Source organism: Amphibalanus amphitrite, unplaced genomic scaffold, assembly GCF_019059575.1.
Source record: "Amphibalanus amphitrite isolate SeventyFive unplaced genomic scaffold, NRLGWU_Aamphi_draft 000878F_arrow, whole genome shotgun sequence".
Classification (NCBI taxonomy): domain Eukaryota; kingdom Metazoa; phylum Arthropoda; class Thecostraca; order Balanomorpha; family Balanidae; genus Amphibalanus; species Amphibalanus amphitrite.
In genome coordinates this window covers 124,608-151,637 of record NW_024882372.1, presented here as the reverse complement: position 1 = coordinate 151,637, position 27,030 = coordinate 124,608, and the positions used below count along the sequence as shown (strand labels likewise).

Below are 27,030 nucleotides of genomic sequence, written 5' to 3'. Positions count from 1 at the left end.
CAGTGAGTAAGTCAGCTAGTAATGTAGCATAGCATGCCCTATCCTTATCTGACTCCTTGAAATGCAATTTTTGATTATTCAACCTATCCAGCTGCTAACAGTTAAAACTAATTTATTTTTCACAGCTTCCAAAACTTTGATTTACACTTGTTGCATTTTTTGACCGAAATATATGACGTGGCTGATCAGTCATGTGGTGACAATTCAAGTTTCAAGTATCCTCACACCCAGGATAATCTATTCTATTGAACAGAGCACCATATCTGAGGCTCTAACTCCGTTTCAGTTTTTCTTGTCTGGCAATGCACTCCCATCTGGCCGGAAAGCAGTTAGCCGCGCGTATATCCTGTACCAACTGGACGGACTATTTAACCCCCGACCACACCCACTGAATGATAACTACCTACTCGACGCGGAGTGTCCCAGGCGTTCCTCGCTGCCGTTGCGACCCGTCCGGACGAGGGACAGCACAGCGCACTCAGTCTGGCCCAAGTCTGGCCCCCGGGTGGGAAAGTGAGCCGCCCTTTTCGTCCGCTCTGTGACATAATGTGTGCGCCACAGTAATCGTACGTCGTCGTCAAGACAGATAGGACAGTTCGGCATGAGTGGGAGAGAGAGAGAGAGAGAGAGAGAGAGAGAGAGAGAGAGAGAGAGAGAGAGAGAGAGAGAGAGAGAGAGAGAGAGAGAGAGAGAGAGAGAGAGAGAGAGAGAGAGAGAGAGAGAGAGAGAGAGAGAGAGAGAGAGAGAGACAGACAGACAGACAGACAGAGAGAGAAACAGACAGAGAGACAGAGAGAGAGAGAGAGAGACAGAGAGAGGGGAGGGATGACTCTAATAGGCCTAATGTTTGCGCGGCACTGTTGGCGACATTTACTCACGGTTTGGCCCGCATACCGACCGAGGTGTTTCGTGTAAGATTCCATCACTGGCGTCCACACGATTACAAGCGTTATCGATGTTTTCTGCCACTAGACTGCCTCTAAAGATGTGATCATTCGATAGTAGTTTCCTGTCGCCTTCTTTGTCGTCATAATACACTGAACAATGTCTGCTATCGCGCTGTTAAAATGCTGTTAATTTTTGTTCTACGATCCCCAGCTGAAGCCATACAGATGGTTATCTTTACCTGGTCGGGGCTATTCAAGTCCCAGCTTGGACGCTGACAGAACTACTTTCGTCGGCACACCGATACCCCAATTTGGTGACCGATTCCCGTTTTTGTTGTGAGTTGCACCATCCCCGGAAAGGCCCGCAGCTGGCGCGGGTCCGCCTGGTGCGGGAACCCAAACTAGTCGAGATGGACGCGTCTCACATTGTCCTTACGTTTCCCCTCGTTTGTGATGATGTAATGTTCCATTAGTGTGCTCTCGAGATAACGCAATAGTGCTATGAATTGTGGGCTGGGGCGGTTTGAATGGAGAAAACGTAATGGTCTTCTAAATGCATACTTTGGTGATGGTTAAAGGAAGGGTGCCACCTTTTGGACACAACGCAGTTTTTACAAGATTAGCCTCACATGAACCTAAAAACCGGCTTCACTTACCTATGCTCGAGACGGTCAGCATTGAATCCGCACGTGAAGTTATCATTTGCGAGTTTTGCTGCCAGCATTCGGGCAGGCAAAAATCTTCAGCACTATTTCCTCGTCGTGTTAAGGGTATTTTATAAAACATGAAATCAGCAAAGGTATGTATAAAAGTTATACTTTTGAAGCATGTTTTATCATTTTGAAAGGGTATATTTTTTCTTTATGGTATACACTTAAGTTTTAAAATTTTAATTGGGAAGTTTTTCTAGTAAGTTGCATGAAGGGTGAAGGGTTCCATAGATCTCTTAAGCATTGTAAAGGAAAAACCTTTACTCGACTTATTTGATGTTCTTTTGACGTATCTTACTTAGTTCAACTTACTTACTACAACTTAGTTCAAATCATGTTATCTTCTTCCTTTTTATTTGTTCATCTTTTTGTCTCAGTTGCGCCATCAATGCAAATGGCAGAATGATATGTTGCCATGACAACAGGATATGCCAGCCGTCCTAGCTGCCACATCAAACGACCTTGAGTTGGAGTGGTGATATAAACAACGATCTTTTTTTGGCCAATGTATTAAATGCAATGTTTCGTTTTTTTTGTATATTGTGGACGCGCTAACCACGTCTAAAAATTCAAATAAGTAAAATAGATTCATAGAACAAAAATTTCGGAAGGTGGTACCCTTCCTTTAATGCATTTGGAGGCTTGTTTGGGAAAAGCACTAGCTCTTTTGTAGGCTGTTGTATGTATATTTCATGATTGCTTATGTGATATTTTAACGGGATCGGAAATCAAGCAACCATGTTGTCGACTGGAGTTCACGATATTTATCCAAGAAGACAATTCTTATGAATTATTGTTCATTTGCTATATTTTCGCTAAAACTCATAATTGCTGACAGTAATGATTTATAATCCATTTAAACTTAAATAACTTTTGCAAAATAGGACAATTGAAAAAGGCCCAATTCAACAAAGCTACTTAACTCCCACACTAACTACGCCTGCAGTCCTACTGCACCGAAATGCCACTTGCCATTTTAGCTCAGAGCTAGCCTACTCTCAGAAGCTTCGATCGGTTGCTGCCGTTCACCGGGCGTTTCTGTTCCTTCCGGCGCAGCAATCCGTCTGTCACAGTTGTCTCATCAGTGAGCGATGCTCCGTCTAATATGAGTGATACCACCTCTCCCGCTCCAGTTTCCCGTCGCCCGTCCTCCGTCTGCCGACGGTGGCTGCTCAGTTCCCCACCTCCGCCCAGTTTCCTCGCTCAGTCCTGCCCTCCGACCCCGCCCAAGGCTATAGTCCCACTCTGAGGTGGCAGAGAGAAAGCCGCGTCTGCCTTCGGGCCGTGTGTCATTCGGTAGCGTGCCTTCCGGCCGACCGACCATCAGCCGGAGGCACCAAACCGATCACACTCAAATGGCCATCCCAGTTGAATGTGGAGCGTGGTGAATTATGTGCCAGATTTGAACGCAGAGAATGACAAGGTGTGTGGCGCCCGTTATGCCAGCGATGGGTTAGTACGAGCACTGTCTTGTTAGTACGAGCACTCCTCATGGACGATCGAGCACCGGAGCCTCTGCGCGAGCGAGTTGTTCGTCGCTCTGACGTATCCTGTCGCATCACCCGCTCGAGCATGGAAACACTGCTGGAACTGCCGCGTGTCCGCACTGAGTTTGGCCGCCGCTGTTTCTGGCCTCGTGCGTGTAGAGCCTGGAACGATTTGCCCACGGACTTACGAGCGTCGGCCGCAGGTAGCAGCGGCGCTTTCAAAGCCGCTTTGAGGTCATACCTGTTGGCTAGATGAGGCCCACCGAAGTAGTACCTGTCGTTTATGTGCCGTGTCTTTTATGTGCGTTTTAAATCTTGCCCTGCTCTTGTCATACGCATTTTAAACCTGTATTTATGTTAACTGACGTGAATGCTCGAAAACCCACCATGTGGAAGCACCTAAATACATACATACACATGGGCGCACAACGCGTGTGGCTGGTTGTAGTGGTTATCAGATCTGCATGTTCGTGTGAACTGATTCACCACGTCGTGGAATCTTCCCCGACATTGTGCGTCATTTTTACACCAAGGACACTCAGTCGTGAGAAATATGCGATGAACCGGTAACAACCAACGGATCACTGCGCATTTCTGTCGTTCCTGAATCCTGCGAATCAGTTGTCGCATATTTGAGTCATTTGAAGCTATACTACATAGTGTGTAGTATAAGAAAAGTAAATCAGATTTATATGCTTCTGGCATATTAGAATTAGGGAGTGGTCATTCGTTAATCGCCACATAAGTTTCAACACGAGCTCTTCATCAACCTACCATTCTAGCCACGCCAAATCTGAGGCGCCGGGTCCCGATCCCCAACAATAAACATGACAGGGTCTGACTTTTTGTGGGTGTGACCCCACCCATGACGCAAAGAGGCCTGTCGCTACGCCCTCGGGTCCGCACCTAACACTGATGGGTCCTGATTGCCCCGGTGATAGGTCTCCTTGGCAACCAGTCGTCTGTCGAGCCGTTCTTCACCGTCTGGGACGTCCGTCCCAAGCTTGTCCCGCCAGGCGCTCATCCCAGAGACTAAGGATCTGGCGCCACATACACACCTACTATCACTCTCACTCGGCACCTGCACTCTAACCATTTACAATTCGCACTCTTACTCCCCACTTACGCTACTCCCACTCTTACTCCCCACTCGCTCAACATACAGACTCTGCATTCTCATAGCTCTATTACTCACTATCAAACGTTTACACTCTCACTCACAAACTCACACCTACTCATGCACCATTCAGCACCCAACCCTCAATCCGACCACTCATCCTGTCTGTAATATTCATTCACGCTCACTTTCTACGGGCAGTGCGTGACCCGCAGTCGACTCGCCAACGGCTCCGCCCACAACCCCCCCCCCTCCTTTCCGTCTTCCTTTACTCTCTCTCTCTCCCTCTCCCTCTCCCTCTCTCTCTCTCTCTCTCTCTCTCTCTCTCTCTCTCTCTTTCTTTTCCAGGCGTCTCAACGTGCGCAGAAGTTCGGCGTAATGAATGCTTGGGCTGGATACTGAATCGTGTCTAGCTCAGTGGCGTGCGAGATCCTTTGTTTCCCGACGATGAAAGCTGGAGAATGACACCTGGGTTGATTTTCTATTGCTGTAGGTCGGCTTTTGAAGATGAGGGCGGGAAAGGTCACTGGAATGGGGTCAAGGTCATCGAGGTTCTACCACAAATAGTGGTGACCCACAAGAAGATTTCTCCTTAACCCTCGCCGGCCGAGGGGGGGGGGCGGTTGCCGCCCCCCCATAGGGTCTTTTCGCGATAGCTCCGAACACGCTGGCGATAGAGAGCTGAAACTTGGCATACCTGACCTTTGATCCAAGCCGCATCTTTTGACACCAACCGCATTTTTGGGTCAGGTCAGGTCACTGACCTATGACGTCATAAGTGAACCTCTGCACGGTCTTCAGATGTCGCAACTTCGCAACGCCCTCACTGCCAGAGGAGATGTCACAGGGAAATGAAACTTGCAGGATCTAGTATCCATTATGAGTTTCACAACTTGTATATCTCGGATTTTTCCTAAAGGTCATATGAGGTCAGGTCATTTTCGTGACATTATAAGTCAATGGGGAAAAATGAAAACCGCTATTCTGGCGCCGGGAACGATCTCCAACTATCTCAAGCACACAGAATCGTGATTTGATGCACTCCTTGCAAGGTTAGATGCGTCACTTTTGCAATGTTGACCTTCCGTGACGTCATTTATGACGTCATCAAGGTCATATTAGTTTTTCGTCAATAACTCCCGACCAAATTGAGCTAGCGAGTCGAGAAAGCCACCAATGGACTCAGGAATACCTGCCGAATCGAATGATATGCGATATGACCTCTTTCGACCAACTTCGTGACCTGGGGGTGCTGACCTGACCTTGACCTGAGGTCAACACCCTAAGTTGACCTGACCCGAACAAAAAGTATATCATTCGACGCGCCTGAGCGAGGCGAACACGATGCTGCCAAAATCGCGGCTCTGCGGCCGTTTTTTGCGAAGTTATTCACCAAAAACTGAACCATACCCTTGGGCACTTGACCTGACCTCAGAGATCACCGGTTGACCTAGGACCTTAAAATCGGGTACCAATCTCTGCGTCTCGTAACGGCGCACACGCTCGTTTTTTCCGCGACGCGCTAGCTCCACCAGGGGCGAAACGGCGAGGGGGGGTCGTACCCGCCCCCCCCCCCCCTCGGCCGGCGCGTATGTAGAAAACCAATAGGTCCGGCGAGGGTTAAATGAAGATATTTTCACACCAATCGATCTCACTAGGTGCTGGTTTGCGTTTCAATGATCTTACGACGTTATTTTTAATGGTTGGTCAGTGGCCACGTTCCGGAATTCAAATCCCATAATATATGGGCCATATATCATGAGATAAAGGCGCATTTCTATTTTGAGACATGCCTATTTGTCAATTCTCGTTAACAACGTGTTGCATTCAAAAAGCGTTGGTGGGTGTGTATATTTTTGAAGGGCACAATAATTATTCTGAAGTTATTACTTCATGTCAAGAACATGCTAATTGGCTAATCATCCCGTTTCCATGTCAGTAAGCAGTACCTTGCGTGACTCCTTTTGGAGACCATTTGGAGCCATTTCACGCCCCTGTCGTCCCATAACACGCCTCCCCGTCCTGCCTACACCGTAGTACTACACACCGCGAGTTTTCTCTCGTCGCCATCAACCGCCAGCGTTAACGACTCGGCACCAATCATCGCTCATCATAGCACATTAGCACAGCCGTATCGTAACCCGGGGTCGAGGGTCGACCGAAAGCGAGTGCGACCTTTGCGTCCTTCCCCGGCACCGGAGCTAGAAAACTCTCTTGACTCAGTAGAGATTTTAGCGCTGCTGTGATAACCTAAGGCGTGTTTGAAGACTGGTCACAGGTCAACAAACGGTGGGGCTAATGAGGTAATTAGCGAGACTTTGGTGGACAATTAAAGACACTAAAGAGCGTCAAAAGATGTGAACAGGCTATAATATATTCTGGGATAGCACTGGTGACTGCTCGGTGCTCGCATCCGTTTCGTTTCGATTTTTTTGCATCGTTTCAGATTAACGGAGGTACTGTTATTAATCTGCTCGATAAAACAAAATTTATCAGTAAAACTAGTACAAATAATATGGTCCTTACATCTGAAGCTTGCTACTGAGCGAAAAGAAAAACCTTTACAAACTTACGGCTGTAATCATTCTCCTACTGAAAATAAGCGTGCAGTGTGCACTGGTCCGGTAAAATGCGCTCGTGCACGGCACTCGCCAGCAGCCCGTTCAACATCACCTCTCCTCTCGCCCACCCCTGGCCCCCTCCCCCGACTAGGAGCACTTTCACGGTCTGTAGCCTTGGTCAAATGCTAACCGCCCGGTTAGGCCCACTGTAAAATACTTGCGATAAGATCTGAACGGACTTTTTGTGTTGCCTCTGAGGCGAAGCAGATGTAAACAGACAAAGCTATCGAGCCCAAGGAAGACCGGTCAGCGGGGGTGGGCGAAGGGAATATCAGTGGGCCTATGGTAGGACCCGCCTTGTTTGAGATGTTATGAAGAAGGTCCCTAATCAACTCATCTTGATAAGCGTAAGTTGTCGAAATAAACAGCCTAATCACATGGAATTATCGTGCTTCTATTCAAACACAAAGAAGCTGGTGCTATACACTTCTTAGGAACTTTTCATACCGTCTTCGATAGTTATAAGAAACGTTTGTGGAGATATTATAGTCCCCACATATTGCCACCACATGGGACGATATATATTTCGTATAAGCTAACTTGAGAATAATAAGAAACTGGCTGCCCCATGTTACATCCACCACGGTGGATTTTCGTGGAGCCTTTTCTCTTTCTTTTTTCTTCTTTTTTTACGTAAGGCGATCCTTGTGAGGGATTCCCCGTACGCAGCAATGAGTCACAACCTATAAGAGTCGGCAGGTGGACGGGAATTCCCCCGAACTACCCGTCTTTTGCTTTAGACAGGCAATGGCGTGCGAAAAAATGAGTCACATTTGACTAAAACGATCACCGGACGAACACCGTATCCTTCAGGCACGCAATATTGAGGTTAACGCTTTCACATAAGTCGCCGGATGTATAGATAAAACAGCGCGTACAATAGATACTTGGTTCTACTCAAGGTTATCAACAGTTATGCTTATAATGTGGATTCAAGAGTTGGTTAGATACAAATATTGCAACGAACTCATGCCCAGCAAAATAATGACACAAACGGTATAAATGCGATGCAGGTTGAAGTTAATGTGACCGCTTCGGGTATGCTTTCAGCAATGCATGATTTGGGTATTAACCCGTACCTTTACCTATCCCAGCATGTTCCAAAGCAATGCGTTAAACTGCCACGTTATTGTAACTAAGTCAGTCAGGTGGCCCTTGCAGCAAACCTGACATGCCAAGGCAGCCGCAGCCACGCTGCTACATGCAGCTGATTTCATTATAAAAACACTCACTCGACGACAAGGTCTTTCAGGGGGATCGGTAATGTTCGTCCATGTAATTTACATGGAAAACAGCTACCGCAGTCGTGTGCATCGTCAAAGACATGACTCGAATATTGCCGCAGTTTAATTGAATGCATCAGGTGTGCCACTTATACTTTGGCAGTTTATAATTTGCCCAAAAGCGTTTCGTGTAGTGTCCGGGTGACTTTGTGTGACACGAAAAGAGGTCACTGCACCGCTTATACATACATATATAGACCAGTTTACGATGCCATTTTCCTTTGTACGATTATTGTTGTATCAAATTCATGCTTACAAGGAAGACATTGCATGCTTACTTAAGAAATATACGATAAATAAGGGCATTATTTTTATGCCTCGATGAATACCTATTTATAACAGAAAATAAGCATGATCAACGCCTGGAGCTACCGAGTCACATCTGCCAAAACTGTTTTTTTTTTCTCGAATCCGCCTATTCGAATGACGAATTAGTGTATCTAGAATAAATACAAATGCTTTTGATTTAACCTCTTCCCAATTTGTGACAGCCAATTTGCAGATATATTAGCGCCTAAGCATAGTTGATGCAGCATTTTCTTTGATTTACATTCGTAAAACTTTGGGTTTAGACATGCTCACGCATTAGGTTTTTATTCCTGAAGTTTTTTCCTTAAAAATAATCCAGCATCGGAAACTGAAGACATCTAGTCAGGCATCTGTTTCCGTATGAACTATCGCGGGATTTGTCGTGAACTTCGCGCTAAGATAAACGCATTCCGCTAAACAGTTCAGTTATCTTAGTCCACGTGTGACTTCGGGCCCAGCTGCATTTGTGCGCTTATCTACATCCTGTGACTGACTTGTTACCTCCTTCCTCATCTGGAAGGCTTGTTGGTTCAACCGACATAAGATCAAAGTGCTTATGCATATATAGATATACATGCATAAGATCATGTGCTCTACATACAAATAAAACGTCTTTAGACGTTATATATCTTATATATTATATTATATCTTATATCTTATATATTATCTATAGACGCTGTAGACGTCTACAACGTCTAAAGACGTTGTAATTTACTGGATCGCCAAACAACCAGACTTGAAATAAAGTCGTAATTCATCCGTTACTACTATAACTAAAGTTTTAATGACAACGCAGAAGTGATTTGTATACATACAAATTATAGTTTTTGTAATGGACGTATATGCACAGCATTCTGAATTCCCAGTCCCATCTCCATACCTCCTCGTTAAACGATCGAGGCATTACGATCCTCCACCTCCCACCTGCTCACCCACCACTTCTTGTTCCCCAGCTGCAGACGGCAGTGACGGAGATGAAGACGGCCTTCACGTCAGCGATACGTCAGCTGACGTCAGCGCCGTCAGCGGCCGACCTGACGCTGATCGAGCACGACGTCACTGCCATCACCGCCGTCAGAGATATCAAGGTACGACGGGAGAATAGCACACATGAATGGGGCTAGGAGCTACATAAATGTAGACAATGTTTATGAAGAGGAACATGTCGGAAAGGAGTGGCGATCTGCCGCTGGGACGGGATGCTGGATATGAAGTAAATCGAAGGCATATTTGAAATAGAAGCCCGAGAACGGTGTTTTGTGGTGCATCAGATTTTTGGCCGAATGAAGACGATGCTGAAGCTGTAGTTTGGTATGAGTAAGATGTCAAAACTCGTAACGTCTTCGTATTTCAGCTTGTCAAGCATTGGCCGTGTCACCTTACGGCAGTAGCTACCAGCAACCATGACATGTTAGTAAATATTTATAAATAAGCAATGTTCCTATGGCATCGTTCATTCGTTTACCTTTTTCTTCGGCAGTCGGAGCTGGTTGCCATGACAACGTCGCTGCAGCAGCTGGAGCAGGGCCAGCAGTCGACTCGGCGGCAGCTGCAGCAGCTGCTCGACGAACGAGACCTGCTGCTGGACGAGCTGTGCAAAACGGGCAGCGTCTCCATGGAAACCAGGTGAGAAAACAGACAATGAAGTTATTGCGCCTCGAATGAAGAATGCAGTTGCAGTCTGGTTTATTTAGGAGGAGCTCAACTGTAATCTCATGAATGATAAGAATATATGTGAAGGTTAAGCCCTCAGCATGGGTGTTTTATCAATTTTGAACTTTTCTTTGAAGTTCTTAGGCAAAGGCAGGTATTTTGATCTTTCTCTTGCTTTTCCTACTGCCCATTTGATAGTGATGCCTGAGATTAGAACAAAAATAGTAAAAATATAATGAGGAAAACCAGGGCTGCGGAGTCGGAGTCGGAGTCAGAGTCGGAGTCGGTCGGAGTCGACAGTTGTGACCGGAGTCGGAGTCGGAGTCGGAGTCGATTTTGGAAACCCGAGCCGGAGTCGGAGTCGGAGTCACCGAAAATCTGTCGACTCCGCAGCCCTGCAAGGTCTGCGGAGTCGGAGTCGGGAGTTGGAGTCGGTCGGAGTCGACAATTCTGCCCGGAGTCGGAGTCGGAGTCGGAGCTGGTTTTTGAAAGCCGGAGTCGGAGTCGGAGTCGGAGTCGCCGAAAATCCATCGACTCCGCAGCCCTGACTGGAAAACAACGGAAAGACTTATTCACCTCTACCACTCTCTGACCATGTTAAAACAGATTTTGTCAGCTTGCCAGCCTGAAACCCTGTACAGTAGCCTCGTGACCCGGGGTAGCATTCACCGCCGTGTGACCAGACAGGCTGACATGCTGGAGAGACCTGTAATACGGACGGAATCGGGACGCCGACGATTTCTGTTTTCTGCCGTCACGGGCTACAATGAATTGCCGCCGAGTTTCCACAACATGGGAACGCGAGAGTTCAGGCTAAAACTCCGCAAACATCTTCTGGCAAAACAACAAAACGAGTAGCACGATGTACAAATGTGATGTGAGCTGAGTGTGTGTGCGTGAGTGTGTGTGTTAGTTGTGCAACTGAATCCCGATGTTCCGTTTTTATGACATGTCAATCATAATAGCCATGTGTTCATGGACCGATTGCACGATGTGAATACAATACAATACAATACAACGGTATAAAAAGTAAAAACACAACGAAGTTTTACTTGTAATGTAGATTGCTCTGGTTTCATCTTCGTTGACGAAGCATGGAAGAACCGAATCCCGTAAAAACACAATTCATCCATCGCGTGATGTTAGGACCACTCCCTAATTCCTAAAACATGAATCAGACCGTTTTGATTATTTGATACATTTTTTACTTTCGTAGACGTCCCATATTTGTACTCCCTTTGTGAATGTCACGCTCCGAGTAGGTCACTACGTCAACCGGCCAATGCCGTAACACGAATGCACCGAAAAAATGAGCGCAACCGTTTGCCACAGCAAACGCGAGATGGGCTCGTCGATTTCGGGTCGCCGTATTTGGCAGCAGTATCGTGTCGGGTTTGCCGGCGAATATTTTTGATCAGGGTGTTCGTGAGTTTGAGTTTGCTAGTCATGAGTTGCTGACTGCTGAACATGGGCATCATTGTCCGATCCAGTAATGGTAACTTACTCTAGAAAAAAAAAGAAAGAGAAAAAAAGGCTATCACCCATTTTCCGTTACCGAGAAGGACTAATAGACGACCAGGACCTTCGTAAATTAAGGAAAACGAGTGTGAAATGTAATTTGCTTGAAAAGGGTACATTTTGGTTCCATACTTTCACCAGATTTCCTCACCGAGGACATGACACGTAAAGGTGCCGCAAGGACGTACTGTTGTTTTCCGCCTCTGCGCTTGGGCCGAGGCCGGCAGAGTTGGCAGGTTGTATTGATTTACAAATAACTCCTGTTACGAAACAACGGTTTTACGTTTGCAGGCAGCAGCTGCATCAGCCGGGTCTTCAGTTTCCTTCGCGAACCTCGAGCGGTTGCCATAGCAACGACTCGGGACTGGGTCAGACTGTGGACAAATCGGTCTGGTCCGCACCGTCGGACCAGGAGACCGGCTCGCTGGGAGATGGTCCCCTGGTCTCTACCATGGTCCAGGAGTACGTCAACGGGCTCAGTGGAGGTAGGTAGAAACTGCAGGTCAGACTTAATGTCAGCGTCTAAAAATTTTAATTGAGTCAAGAATATACTCACAATTGGCATACAACATAATTGTAAATGCTTAGGTATATCTTAGTAATATTCACATGACGTTCATTTGATATATCTCGCATAGGTAAAATTTTTGTCATGGACAACTAGGTGCTGTAAATACAACCTCACTAGAAATCAATCAACATGGGGACAGCTCAACTTCGGTAGTGCGCACCACAGAGCATGGGCTATAACAATGATCACTGTTCACGTCGCATGTCTCATCAACGGCCAGTTAAGTAAGCTCATATAGTCGCTGTTCGCGTCATCTTGTCAGACACGGTTTGCATTTCTTTCCGCCAGGTGGCGACAGCTACGACTCCGATTCGTCACTGTCCGTAGCCGTGACAAAGTCGTTCGCCCTGAGCACCTGTCTCTCGAAACAGTGCGGCCTGGAGCTGGATGACGTCAGCGAATCGGAAACGGCTCAGGTAGGGGAATTTTCCGACGCAAAGTTGTTACGCAGGGCTGCTTGAAGGCAAGGCGAAAACTGAAGTCTCCTTCTGGCATCGGATGTCATCTCGATCTAATCCCCTTCAATTGCGAAGTTGTAGACGTTTCATTATTAAAATACGGCAAGTAAAGGTGGTTTGAATTTGTGAAACCACACGATCAGCAGTAAAGGTGCATGACATTTTAGCTTCACATAGGCTCGCTATCACATGGTTTCTTTTTAACCCGCGCCCCACTGGGGTCTGTGTATAACACGCCCTACTGGGGGGGGGGGGGGGCTATTCATAGCCCCCCCTCCTAACTCCGAAACTACTGGGCCGATCGTCAAAATTCAAACGGCGTCTGATAGCCCCGGAAAAACTGTCGAGCGAAACCTAATTTCATTGACCTCGAGGTCACCGATGACGTCACAGGTCAGGTCAAAGTAAAAATTATTAGCACTTTGGCTTGTTCACATTTTGGGCGCTGGCCGCCGTCTTACAAGTCAGATCAGGCTCATTTTTGGTTTCCACACTTGTGAACAGATGCTCTAGATACCTTGAGGGTACCAAACTTGTACTTTGATTTTCAGGTCAGGGTCAGGTCATCACAGGTCACGAAAATATTATATCATGCGTCGGTCACGTGACACATGTTTTATGGTCCATTTAGGCCATAGATTTCGAATTTGATGTCGTCTGTGTCATTCAAGGTCATTTTGAGTCGAAATTAGCTTAGGTCAGGTCACTTTCAGGTCAAAAAAGGTCAAATTTTGAAGTTGAAATTTTTCAACAAAAAAGGTGTCTATTGGATGCAGTTTGAGCTCAGGAACACGATGGTGCCATTTATATTGGTGTACGATGCCAAATACGTACTGAAAAATTGATTTGAAAAATTAATAATTGTGAATTTTTTGCAATAATGCGTATAACTTGGCCATTTTTGAAGATATTTAGCTAAAACTTGCTACAGTTAGTCATAACCATACGTTCTGTCACATATATTCCGGTTTTTTCGAAAAGTCAAAAACTTTTTGAAAAAAATATAAAAATATAAATTTTGAATATCATTTTATAAAATTTTCGAAATTTTCAAAATTTTGAAAATCCGAGATAGCAGTTTGATAGCGCGGTCAATTCTGAGTTCTTTCATGCAAAGAAATTGGATCTAGCTTAAAAACTGAGCTCTTGGGAGCGATTGCCGTGGTTCAATGTTTTGCGTCGAAATCGGACGAACATGACGTCACTCTGACGTCATTTCCGGCCGACCTATAGTAGCTACGAAGTTCAAATTTTGACACAAGGTGTCAAATTGATGCAGCCGAAGGTACTGAAAGTCTGGCGTCGATTCGTAAAGCGGTTTGGAAGTTATTACAGAAAAACGGGAGGGGGGGCTATAAATAGCCCCCCCCAGTGGGGCGCGGGTTAAGTGCACGCAGCAAAACATTTTCGTCTCCCTCTCACCTTTCTCCTCCATCCCTTCTCATCGCTCACAGACTCTAAGCTCCGGCGACGCGGAGGAGTCGGAGCGGGTGAAGGTGGTCAGGGAACTGGCAGAGACGGAGCGTCGCTACTGCGGCACCCTGTGGACCATACAGGACACGTTTGCCGAGCCGCTGGCGGCTGCACAGGTGGTCACCCAGGATGAGCTCAGGTGAGTTACAGGGCCGCTGGTCAGCTCACAGATGGGTTTTAGAGCCGCTGGCAGCCGCCCAGGTGGTCACCCAGGATGAACTCAGGTGAGTTACAGGGCCGCTGGTGACTGGTCAGCTCACAGGTGGGTTTTAGAGCCGTTTGGCAGACACCCAGGTGGCTACTCAGGATGAGCTCGGGTCAGGGTGGGTAGATCGGGATGGTTAGGTATGTGTTAGCTGTTTATACCGTGTTACCGGTGCATGTGTATCGATAAGTGGATTTTTACTTTTATCTTTTACGAATGTTTACAAAGTTTCGTCATAATCACTGCATTTTGGGGATTTTCGGCTTTTCTTTTACGATCGCCTTTTTGTGAGCTGATCGTTTCTGAAGGTTGCAACGGGTACTCATTGTCCTTGACAGTCGCAACCTACGGGCTATCCAAAGTTGAGAACCCTTAGGAGGATTTAGTTCGTCTCTTCGTAACCAACTCCGTCTCTTCCCACCAGCACTCTGTTCCCTACCGAGTGTGCTCGACTGTACGAGAAGCACTGCCGTCTGCTACACTCACTGGAGGAGCGTCTGGACTCGTGGCCGTGGCAGAGTGGAGTCGGCGACCTTATCTGCAGGTCAGTACGGTTAGCGGTGACCTGACATGTCAGTAACGTGACCTCATCTGCAGGTCAGTACGGTGACCTTAATTGCAGGTCAGTTGGTGACCTCACGAACAGGTCAGTCTGATGACCTCATTGACAGGTCAGTGTTGTGTCCCTGTATCAATTGGGGTCAGCTGGGGTCGGTTTGGGTCACGTTCTCTATATAGAGTTCAGCGAAAATTATTGACCTGGAATCCACCAGTTCGGTGCCAATGCATAGGAAGGTCAAAAGAGGTCACTTTTAGACAGATGTAGCTGATGTCGCAGCGTCAACATCAATGAGTGCACATCATGCTTTTCATTATTGACCGAAGTCCTGACGCAGCAACGTCCAATGTTCATCCCTTTACGGTCGAGACTCCCGCTAACTTTTAGTACCCTATCTGCAGGTTTATCGTTCACGGCGACTCGGAGGTCCTTCGCCTGTACACCTCGTACGTCAACGGCTTCCCCCAGCTGCTCAGCACGTTCTACCGGCTCTGCAGGACGTCGGCAGACTTCCTGCAATTCCTCAAGGTAGGACCACATCCTTTGAGGACTCGGAGACAGCTTGGCTTTGAGATATCCCACTGATATGTGTTTGATGAGGTTCTGGTTGACGATGTGATTGCCTTATCTTCGCCATTTTACTTGTGATGATTTTCAACTGTCACTGTGTGCACTTGCTGGGTTACAACCCATTACACCACATCTCGAAGTCGTTTCATTCAACATTAGTTTTCTCACTGGCAAGTTATGGAATTGGGAATGGAAACATCGTCATCAACACTCAACAGCTCTCCGGGTGTTCAGACTTCTATCACCACGCCGCTATACCCTCATGACCTGACCTCTGCTGACCTGACCCCCCCCCCAGGCTCGCCAGCACCACCCGGGCTGCGCGGGACTCGACCTCTCCGCCCTACTGCTCTCCCCCGTGCAGCGGGTGCCTCGCTACGTGCTACTACTACAACAGCTGCTACGTCGCACCCCGGCTCAGCACAGCGACCACGCGCCTCTGCAGAGGGCGCTACTGCAGCTGAGACAGTTCCTGGCCAGGCTGAACGACTCGATGGAGCAGAGCTTTCAGATGGTGCACCGCGGAGCCGGCCAGTGGGATAGGTAAGGGGAGAGATGGGAGGGAAAGAGAGGGCAAATGAGTGCGAGAAGAGAGATATGGAGAGGGAAAGAGAGCCGAGAGGGGTAGCTGAGAAAAACGTTTTACCTGTACAAAATTAGTAAAATGGGCAGGTAATTTGAAAAGATAAAACGGAGTTTATAACTAAGAGGATATGTACAGCTTTCTGTATGGATGTATTCCTGAACCTTTTTGTCATTTCACAGGGTACCGAAGTCCGCTTCAGTCGCCACTCTCTCTGTCGGTGACCCCGAGACCTCGTGGAGCCCGTCTCGCCGGTCCGCCGAGCCTGCCATCTCGCGGCGGCGCGCCAAACTAGGGTCGGGCAGCGGTCTGACTCGTCCGATCACCACCATCTGCCGGGCAGCCTCCTCCAGCGGTAGTGACACGTTGGAGCGGGCAGATAGGGGCGCCACCTGCACCAGGAAGGCGCGCAGGACGGCCTCAGAGTACAAGGTGGGCGGGCTCAGCGCTCATTTGGAGAGATATGGTGTGTTGCGATAGTATTTAGGATGTAAGAGCTACGCGGTATCTGATTATAAAAGATTAACGAGGTTTTCCAGAATAAGTAGGCTCAAAATGGTCGTTTGCGACTCGTGTTTGATTCATTGGCGTGTTGACTCACTGTTGCAACGTTCCTTGCGTCACATCAAGAAAAAGGCAGCCGTTTGACGTCTCACACGTTCTAAAGCTGAGCTGACGCCTGGCCCGACCTCTGACCTGTGACCTGACCTCGCTGGCAGCCGTTCGACTGCAAGTCCCTGCCTCACATGAAGCAGCGCCGGCGCGCTCAGCTGTCCAGTCAGCTGACTGCGGCCCGCTCAGAGACGAACCTGCGCGAGCGTCCGCTCTCGGTGTTCGACCCTCCCGCTGCACGGTCCGCTGCCAACCTGGCAGAGCCATCTACCGGCGGCGCGAGGAGGCTCGAGTTTGAGGACATCCCGCTGGATACTCCAACCGACCGAGATGAGCCGAGCTCACGGAAATTGGGCAGCGAGGAGCCGAAAACGCCAACGAAGAAGTCATCGAAGGTGACAGTTGTTGGCATATTGTTAACATGTTGTTGTCAATTGTCAATTGTTAACATAAAATACTATCTAGTGTGATTCATCTGGCTACAGACGGCCTCTCGCGATAAATTCCGGGAAGCCTACGCATGGAAAAAGCTTGTTTCTTCTGAAGACAAGTTAATAGTAAGAAGTAAGAAATTTTGTCAGTGCACTCTGACTCCTTTCAAGGACATTCTCTGTCCCACCTCATCCTCACAGCCTGTCTTCACGACTCACCGCCCCTCATCTCTCCCCAGACTGACAGTCAGACGCTGCCCCGCGGCCGGAGGATGGTTGTCAGCCGACTGGAGAGGGCCGTCACCCCCGAAACTCCGCGGCCGCCCAGCGCCGAGCGGGCGCGGAAGGTGTCACTCAGGTCGCTCAAGAACATGTTCAGTCTCAAGAAAAGGTGCGTCGAAGAGGCCAAATGGTCTTATTGGTCTTACCTTTTACCTTTTATGGTCTTACTTGGTTCTTATGAGTCGTATAACCTCCGCAGATCATCTGTTTCCCGCAGCGCCAGCTGCGAGCTCAGGATGACCGGTCAACTTGAACTATGACCTCGGGTGACCTGTTAAACAGCAGTGTAACTCATCGTGACCCGCCTTCTGTGGTGTATCACCCTTGTATGACATACCGAGCAAATTTTGACCTTTGCTGACCTGTCACCCACAGGAGCTCCCGTTCGGGAACTCTGGACATCAGTGCCAGCTCCAAGGACCTGGCAGATGCTACCAGCTCCGACCAGTACACGCCCTTACCTGAGCCCAGCCCAGAGGGCGCCACTGAGAGCGCTCGCAGCGCCGCCTAGGGCAGCTGCCGCAAACGCTGACCTTTGGGTGGGTGCAGCTCGCAGGGAGGCTGCTGTTTCTTGCCAGGCCTGGCGAATCGTTCGAAAGAGAACATCTCTGGCCCGAGGAACCTGAGACACTGTCTAAGAGGTGTAGACTGCAGCCGTTTCTGACTGCCGTAGTATGCACCCAAACGCCCATTAAACAGGGCGTTCTGGGGCCTATTTATAGACTGCACTGTGTTTTGTAGCTCATTCAGCTAGTGGACAGATTATTAAACATCTCAGTGCACTTGTGTTCAGTCTCCCGTCGCAGCTCGATCTCTGCAATGCAAGGATCGGGAAGTGAAGATGACTGTGTCGGTTTGCCAGGGATTGATTGTTGCCGGGGCGGGGGCGAGCTGCTGAGTTTCAAATAAGAACTTCAAATAAGAACGTATAAATAAATAAGAAATTCTTATTTCAAATAAGAATTTCAAATAAGAACGTGTGAAAAGTGCAAGGTATATGCGGGAGTATGTTTTATGCGAATTTTATCGTATTGTTGCGCTTGATTTGGTTGAATTTTATGATGCAGTTTAGCGAGATGTCAGACTGTATTCAAGCGTTTGACTGTCGTGAGCATGTATTGCGCATCGCTTGTGTTTTATGCGCGCAGGTGTTAATTGATGGATTGAATGTTTGAGCAATACGCGAAATACATTATTCGATTTTTAACGACGGTTGCGTCAGACGAGGCAGCTTACCCAGGCCGTTACAGTGGCGCTCTTCACTGTTCAACGTTCCTTGAGGAGCAGCACAGTCCTCGATCCCTGGAGCGGAGAAACCTGACCCGGAGTGAGGAGCCCCACCACTACCTTCACGGTCCTCGGGAAGCACCGAACACGCCCGCTTTGAGTTTATTTTTTATTCCATTGAGTCGTTAGACGGAGATGATCTTTTACATAGTTATTTACACACATATTCCGCGCTCACACTTGGTTTGAAGTATATAGATACACTAAGGCCCCAGCTGACCGGTCACCGCCGTGCGCCCTGGGAGAGGCGCGTGACGACACCGGCGCCATCTCCCGCCCACACCACTAAACATTATTGTCGGAAACGGCCGCCGCCAGCGGGCCCGTCACCTCGCGCGGCCAACGGAGGCCGCGGAATGCGAGAGAAGCGCCCCGCCGGGCCCGGCGCGGCCCGAGCCGACACACACGCACACACACAGGATGCGCCCGCTCGCGGTATCACACTGAGGGAGCTCTCTCGGCCCCCACCAGTCGGCCCGGCCGTCCCGTTTACCATATATACCCGCTCTCGGATTCAGCATTGCACATGCCACGATGACAGGGAAAAAGTAACGCGCGTTCGCTCTACCCGTGCTCCCTCGCTCTCTCTCACTCTCTCTCTCGCTCTGTCAGGTTTGGTGGTGTCCCACCAGGAATGCCTCGACTGATCGCCCGCCCGGCCCGACCCCGCAGGTCGCCGGCCCGCGGGTGCCCGCCCACGTCGCCTACAGAAGCTCGGACAGGTCGCCCAGAAGCGCCGCTATCCGCCACACAGCGGTCACGGCGTCGACGGCGACCCTCACCACCAGCCATGCATAGTGGAATGATGAAACGATTTATATACATACACCGCACGGCAGTATCACAGACTGAAAATCAAAGTCGGCAAATGGGGGGCGCAGCGGTCGCGCCGACCCAGTCGCCGAAGGGGCAGAGACGGGTGGGTTACAGCTCCACCAAAATTGGACGCGGCGCGACGCAACAACCATGCAAAACAGACATCTATACCGCCGTCCAGAGAGGAAAAACAATGTCGACCTAGCATCCATCCCGAAAATCTACTCTCCATGATATTGGCGAGGCTGGCGCGGCCGTCAGGCGACGCCTCCCGTGGAATGCAAGTGCGCAGCGCGGGCGACGCCGCGCCAGCTAAAATGCGAGCGAATTATGCGTGTTTGACTCCACGCAGTCATGGCGAAAACAGCCACCGCTGCGTTCGGCGGCGTTCGGCTCGGCGGCGGCTCAGTTAGTGATGAGCAGCTGCTGGTCCTGGTGCGGACCGCCGCCCTCCGCCGGCGCACTCTCAGAGTCCACCTCCATCTGATCGAGCCCCGGCCAGCCGGGCACGCCCCAGAACTGGCGCAGGCCCGTGCCGCGCGTGATGCTGGGCCTCTGCGGCCGCGCGCCGGCCGGCACCACCTGGTAGAGCGGCGGCGGCGGCGGCTGGCCGTCCACCACCGGCGCGCCGCTCTCGTCGGTCACAGAGATGGCCGGCGCGGCGGCCGGCTCCGGCGCTAGCGTGCCCGTCGTGATCGACATCCGCTGGCCGGCGGCCGGCGGCGCCACCAACGGCATGCCCAGCAGCATCTCAGAGTCCTCCTGGATGCGGCCCAGGTTGGCGGCCGTCAGAGGACTGCCGGCGCGGTGCGGCAGCTGCGGCAGGTGGTGGAGACCGGTCTCTAGCGGCACCAGCTGCTCGCGGGAGGCGGCCGCGCTCGAGTTGGAGGTACCAGAGGTGATGCTGCCGCCGGCCGAGCACGGGGCGCTCACCAGACGGGTCGGCAGCGAGACGGGGGAGCCGGGACAGCTGTGACGCTGCAGGGTGGCCTGCCGGACGGACAGGGCGCGTCAGGGCACATACATACAGGGGGCGGAGCGGGGGCTCGCGACAGACGAATGGAAAACATACTCAGCTAGCATATACTCAGCTGACAGCTCACTTGCAATGCGGAATATGTGCATGTTTACATGTGGGCGGACTATCTAACATCACTTCGCGCCCGTAATGTAAATTAGCAACAAACAACATAATCAAATCAAGATGATAGCAAGTACGCTGCATCTGCAAATGGTGGAATATAGCCTCTGTTAAAGCAGTAGAAATTCATAAAATCGTGACTCATAAGTTCATGGCTATATTCATCATAAACAGGATTCCTCTTCTCAACCGTCACCTATCCTACCCTAACAAATTATACCATTTTTAACTACCTTCCTCAACGGGCTCCTTAAACCACACGGCTAATCCCAGTTCCCACCTACCTACAAGTCTATCCTCCCGCATTCCTCCCCTCTCCGCTTTCCCTCCACCTCAACTCACACTGACTGGTCCAAGTCCGAACGGCTGCAGGGACACATCAGTCTGTAGTCGCAGCGTTTCCATGTTACGTAGTAGCGCCTGGTCGCTGTGGCTACCCGTGTGAGCGAGTCCGCCTGACGGGGGAGCCGCGAGTCAGGAGACGCGGAGTCGGGACAACGGGGGCGCGCGTTGAGAGACACAGAGATGGAACAGAGACGCGAGTCAGGAGACATCCCAATGGGACAATGGAGATAAGACTCGATACACGTCAACGGAACGACTGAGACAACTGACACAGGAGAGACACGGTAAGAGACACGCGTCAGGAGACATGGATACGGGACGAGAGAGTCACGCGTCAGGAAACATGTCGAGACAGAGGATAAACGTCCACGGATCAAATGGGTTAATGGAGACAGGTGAGACACACGTCAGGAGACATGAATACTGGATAATAAAGACAACTGAGAGACACATGTCAGACGTATGTTAAACAATAGCGCAGAGACATAAAGACATCATGTACACAGAAACATACAGGGTGTCCCAGAATTACCCGGACATTTATTTTCTGGCTAAAAGTGCGATTGCGCTCGATTCTAATGATATACAAGCATCATACTTTTATAAGATATCCCTTAGCTATCGAGCTTGGGGACTGTGTGCTTTTGGTGACCGGTAACGACTCGAGTCAATTATTATCCAGAGTCAAGTAAGAGTAGTCCTTTTTCGTTTTCAGCTTAAGCCACTAATAGGCAACCATGGTGAAACAACTCCCGTTTTCAACTTTGTAAACGGACTTTCGGCATGGTTTTTGCTGGAGAGCTTCTGCAGCTCATCTGCAAGCAGTTAGGATTGAGCAAAGCGCAATTATATCAGCTAACGAAGCCAGAGAGAGCAAGAGATAAACCTGATTGACAAGCTTGGGCTCGGCCAAAAAGGGCCATGCATCAGTTGTCAAACGGGTGGTTGCTTGTCATGGACAACAAACTAGAGCACTTCACGGATAGGCTTTTTAGGATCCGGCCCGGCCCATATCCGGCAAGTCATATCCAGATCCGCCCATTATCCGCCTTTCTTTGAATATCAGAATCCGGCCCACCCATGGCCCGTATTGCAGCCAAACTTCCAAAAAATATCCGTAATAATCCGTTTCACTAATAACTGGTTTCACCCAAAACTGGACTAACAAATTCAATCTAAGGGACCAGACAGCCATACATCTCACATAGTTTGTGAGTTGATATATAGTTTGTGGCAAAATGGTGTGGTTTTCATTCAACTTTGAGCCTAGGGACATGAAAGGCAAATAACAGGTGTTGGCTTGCAGGTGCACAATATTGTCTTTCAAACTTTGAGTTGAGCTGTCATTTGTTAGGAGCTGACTGACGTGTGGACTGTGGACATATATTTTTTTCATTTCGGGATTTCTTGAGCCATTTATTACATTATATTGCATACATTATCCACTTGAAGACAAGTCTTGTGACAAGTGAGTGTCATAAAATGATGCCTATTACTTTAACCCATTAATGCCGATCAACTATATATAGACGCGGAGTTCGGTGGTAGTAAAGAAACGTTTCTAAACGTTTGCTCCGATTCAAAACGTTTTCGTGCGTCAAGCGGGAGTGAGACAAGGGTGCCTGCAGCCAGTCTCGCCTGAATCGTGGCAGGGTGAAGAGGTGCGGCAAAGGTGATCGTGCCATCATGGCGTCGGGAAAAGGGTAAGTGTAAAAATATATTACAGTGGATTTCGAAACGATCGATGCTTCATTGATGTGTTACCTGCTTATTTTCTTACCTGCTATCCAAAGATGAAACATTTCCTGAATTTTGTGTTGCAGTTATAGACGTTTTATTGAAAGAGTCTATATATAGTACTTTCGGCACTAACGGTATACAAAAAACGGTGAAGTTTCAGTTAGCAGCCAATAACGTTTTTACGCTTTTTTTTCTCAGACTGAGTATTCAAGAAACGCTTGACAAGCTCGAGGAAGAGGAGAAAGACGTCAGTGCTGTCTTCATTTGTCCTCCCGATGTCAGAGAGGACTCCGATGGGGATTCCGCTGATGACGATGACGGTGGATATCTCGACAACCTAAATCGAAACCAACTACGAGCTACAGCGGAGGTAGTCTTGGCGAACGGCGACACCCTGTCTCAGAAACGTACAGGTACAGAACTGGAAGTCGGTCCTGGGAACAGCGGGTGGTCAGCAGGTGAAAACAGGTCAGGTGCAGATACAACGCAGGCTGATCAAGATCAAGGTGTGCCACGTAAAAAACGAGCCAAGTCTCAGAAGGAATCGCTGGAGTATAAGTGGGTCAAAAGGGACATCAAGGTCGGGCAGCATTTGCGATCAGAAGAAAATCCCCCGAGCAGTGTTGACCTGTCTCAACGTTCTCCTACCGAGATATTTGAGTATTTTTTCAATGACGACCTGCTAGATCACATCGCTTACGAAAGCCGCCGATATGCTGGAAGCAAAGGGGAACGTTTCGCTGTCAGCAGGGACGAACTAAAAACTGCTATCGGAATCATGCTTCTGTCAGGCTATCACACTGTACCCGCGCGGCGCATGTACTGGAAGCGAGAACGTGACATCGGCGTGGAACTGGTCGCGTCTGCTATGAGTCGAGATCGGTTTGACGAAATCCTCAGGTTTCTACACTTCGCAGACAATCAGCGACTGGACAAATCGGACAAGCTTGCTAAGCTACGTCCCATCATGGACCATCTTGAGTGAAGGTTCATGGCTGCATTCCCTGTGGAGCAAGATCTGTCATTCGATGAAAGCATGATCGCCTACTTCGGAAGACACGGGTGCAAGCAGTTCATCCGGGGAAAGCCCATCAGGTTCGGCTTCAAGGCGTGGTGTTTGAACAGCGCAAAGGGCTATCTGATCGCCTTCGATGTGTATCAGGGAGCTACGTACCGTGGTAGTGCCGAGTACGAAGAACGTTTCGGCAAGGGAGGCGCCGCCCTGGCAGATGCGCTTGACAGGCTGCCACTCCACATCCGCAAGATACCATTGAAGCTGTATTTCGACAACTACTTCACTAGCCTTCCTCTCATCAAGCATCTCACCCTGTGCGGATATGGGGCTACTGGAACGATCAGAGACAACCGACTGCCGAAGTCATGTCCAGCAGCTGCAGTGAAGTCGATGAAGGCGCTGGTCAGAGGATCAGTCTCGGTCTGTGGAGACACTAGCAATGGCATTTCAGTTGTGCGATGGAAGGACAATTCTGTTGTAACGGTGGCCTCAAACATGGCGGGCTCTGGACCTCTTCAGACAGTCAAGAGGTGGTCCTCGAAGGAGAAGAAGATGGTGCAGGTGCCTCAGCCGCATTGTGTGTCTGAGTACAACAAGAAGATGGGCGGAACGGACATCATGGACCAAAGCATCAATGCGTATCGCACAAACATCAGGATCAAGAAGTGGTGGTGGGCCATATTTTCATGGATGCTGGATGCAGCAGTGCAGAACACGTGGCTCGTACACCGTACCAAGGATGAACACGCCAGCCTCCTAGACGTCCGCCGGCAGATCTCCACGACACTGCTGACACGGTGTCAGCGAGATGTCAGCGGTGCCGGCACAGAAGGCGCAACAGGGCCGCCAAGGTCAGTACCTACGGGAGCATCACGGTCCACCGTCCCTGACATCCGGTATGACGGCATGCACCACTACGTCATCCCGGCAGAGTCTCAAAGGCGTTGTAAACGCGAGGCCTGCAAGTCACGGCCTTCAACAGCCTGCTGCAAGTGCAACGTCGCGTTGTGCGTGAAGTGCTTCCGCCCATACCACTCAAAGTAAAGCACAGCGAAAGGTCAACTGACTGAACTGTGTCAACTGTGTCAACTCTCAACTGCAGTGTCAACCGTGTGAGACCCCTATGGTGAATCCTGATCTGTTTCGCAGAGGCATCATATCTCAGTACATCAAATCGGTCATGTCTGTGTGAACAATAAACGTTGGATGTAACCCGTCCATTTTTGTGTACTGTAAATGCCGAGAGTACTATAGTTCGTTTTTCTTAAGTTTGCCCCTCACTGTAAACGTCTTTTTGAACACAGCACGAGAATTGCTAGCTGAATTACTGAGAAAACTGGTTGGCGCACATTGATTTCACCAGATTTCACAGACGATCAATTTTATCAAATTTGTTTACTATTTCACAGACTCATAGCTCGTATTTACCCATACCTAGAACTCCACAGTGATAGACGACTTCTCAGGAATTATGTCTGAACTAATTAATAAATTGCACGGCGTTTAACATTAACGTTACATCGTCGGTGTTCAAAACTTATTTTGAAAATATTATTCATATCTCCAATACAATGTGCGCCAACCAGTTTTCTCAGTAATTCAGCTAGTAATTCTCGTGCTGTGTTCAAAAAGACGTTTACAGTGAGGGGCAAACTTAAGAAAAACGAACTATAAATATAGACGCTCCATATTTCCGGAACTGAGACAAATAAAAACACAATCAGGCGAAATGTGTGTTAAGTAGGTGTAGTTGACGCCGTTTTAATAGAAGAAAACGTAATTTTTCAAGTAATTCTTCTTCCGGCACTAATGGGTTAATCAAACCTCTGCTGCCGCTTAACACATTAGGTTAATTTTTAACTTCAATGTTGAATGCTAAAATTTTGATCCGTTTTGATCCGGGTTCAACCTTCAATTCCCAAATCCGGCCCGCCCATATCCGTTGTTTTTTAACAAATTTAGAATCCAATCCTATCCGGTCCGCGGATTTATCCGTGGATAACGGATTTATCCGGCCCATGAAGTGCTCTACAACAAACGTCACTGATCTAGCTAAAAACTAGCTAAACAATAGATCAGGATTATCTAAAGAACATCAGTCTACTTTCCACCACTATCTTCGCAAAATTTTGAAATTTGGGGTCCCTCGCCTGAAAAATATGCGAAAACTACGGGAAAAGCAGCGAAAATCACTACAATTCATCCCAAAAATATAACATATACAACAAAAAATTATATTGAAGCACACTTTGTGGTCTAACGAAGGTATTCTGTCATTTGAACCGCCCAAAAAAGGCGTGTGTGAACGTCAGATGGCTACAACGCCCCAACAGCAGAGACGGCCAGGCAACCGTCGAAAATCAAATTGTGAGACATTTTGAGCTACCGTGCACTCATTCGGGTTGATATGATGGCCCAACGACAGCCGTTAGCACGGAGTACTACTGCGGTAATATTCTACCAGTAAAAAAACTGGATGCCGTAAACCAAATGGCCATGAACGGGTTTGTTTTGGAAACCAAATCTGTTGGAAGCCAAGGGTCCCACCATGTTCAGACATGGAGCTTCTCCACTTCAGATGTAAAAAAGCGTCAAAAGTGGTGTAGGCAGCAATTTTTGTTTTGGGGGATAATGCCTTATGACCTGGGAACACTTTGATGTTAAGTTTATCTTATATGATCGTATTATCCTTCGGCAACAGGTCAAAGAAAACAGGCCTTCACCCAGTTTCGGGAGAACCGTAAAACAACTGAGACCAGCAAAGGCTGGCATTTTTAATCATTGTCGGCTGATCTTGTAACAAGCGTATCTATTGCATGTGCTATTTCACAGCCACCCTAGTTGACTATATAGGATGATAAAAAGAAAAAGGCGCAATCCTTTTTGCCTTATTTTATACGCTAATTAACAATGTCCGGGTAATTCTGGGACACCCTGTAAGTCAGACGACAGATGTCTCGAGGAGACAGCGGAGATATACAACAGATGGTAGTGCCGAGAGACATGTCAAAGGACAAGTGTCTCCAAGATATATCTGGAGACAAGTCATGAGGGAGGCAGACGACAGTCAGATGCCAGCGTAGGTAGACAGATACGTCGACACGCGAAGGAGGCAGATCAAACGGCAAGGATCTGTGGGAGACAGCGGAGACACGAAAGACAAGCGGAGACATGAGCCAAAGGTCAACTGTCTCCAGGGCCCAGTTTCACCAAGCTCTGTTTGGAGTAGTTTCGGCGAAACTACCCCAAAGCAGTTTCACCAAATGGGGTAGGTTCTGATTGGCCACTTCCAAACTACCCCATGGAGTAGTTCTTATTTTACCCCAAATTTGCCATGCAAACAGATGCTCACGGTCC

The 27,030-nt window shown here is 48.7% G+C and overlaps 2 protein-coding genes across 6 annotated transcripts in view; one reads left to right on the top strand and one right to left on the bottom strand.

Moving 5' to 3' along the window:
- Window positions 1-18,537, top strand: part of LOC122367575 — a 47,720-nt gene extending 29,183 nt beyond the window's left edge. The window contains exons 3-15 of one of the 2 annotated variants that reach the window (XR_006254077.1): window positions 9,368-9,502; window positions 9,895-10,040; window positions 11,877-12,070; window positions 12,445-12,572; window positions 14,069-14,226; window positions 14,717-14,836; window positions 15,253-15,379; window positions 15,720-15,964; window positions 16,187-16,436; window positions 16,724-17,011; window positions 17,287-17,438; window positions 17,705-18,230; window positions 18,287-18,537. Coding sequence is in view for 1 of the 2 variants with exons in the window: in XM_043340808.1 (XP_043196743.1) it covers window positions 9,368-9,502; window positions 9,895-10,040; window positions 11,877-12,070; window positions 12,445-12,572; window positions 14,069-14,226; window positions 14,717-14,836; window positions 15,253-15,379; window positions 15,720-15,964; window positions 16,187-16,436; window positions 16,724-17,011; window positions 17,287-17,438; window positions 17,705-17,840 (2,079 nt within the window). In the remaining variant the exon portion in view is untranslated. Of the gene's footprint in view, window positions 1-9,367; window positions 9,503-9,894; window positions 10,041-11,876; window positions 12,071-12,444; window positions 12,573-14,068; window positions 14,227-14,716; window positions 14,837-15,252; window positions 15,380-15,719; window positions 15,965-16,186; window positions 16,437-16,723; window positions 17,012-17,286; window positions 17,439-17,704 lie in introns of both variants that reach the window. The other variant, XM_043340808.1, reaches the window with a different exon arrangement.
- Window positions 18,538-18,711: 174 nt separating this feature from the next.
- The window catches only part of LOC122367572 (serine/threonine-protein kinase SIK3-like), a 41,592-nt gene continuing 33,273 nt past the window's right edge, over window positions 18,712-27,030 (bottom strand). For all 4 annotated transcript variants that reach the window (XM_043340801.1, XM_043340804.1, XM_043340802.1 and 1 more), the window contains 2 exons: window positions 20,916-21,028; window positions 18,712-20,422 (listed from right to left, as the gene is read on the bottom strand). In XM_043340801.1, the coding sequence (XP_043196736.1) occupies window positions 19,838-20,422; window positions 20,916-21,028 (698 nt within the window). In that variant the 3' untranslated portion in view covers window positions 18,712-19,837. The remainder of the gene's footprint in view (window positions 20,423-20,915; window positions 21,029-27,030) is intronic.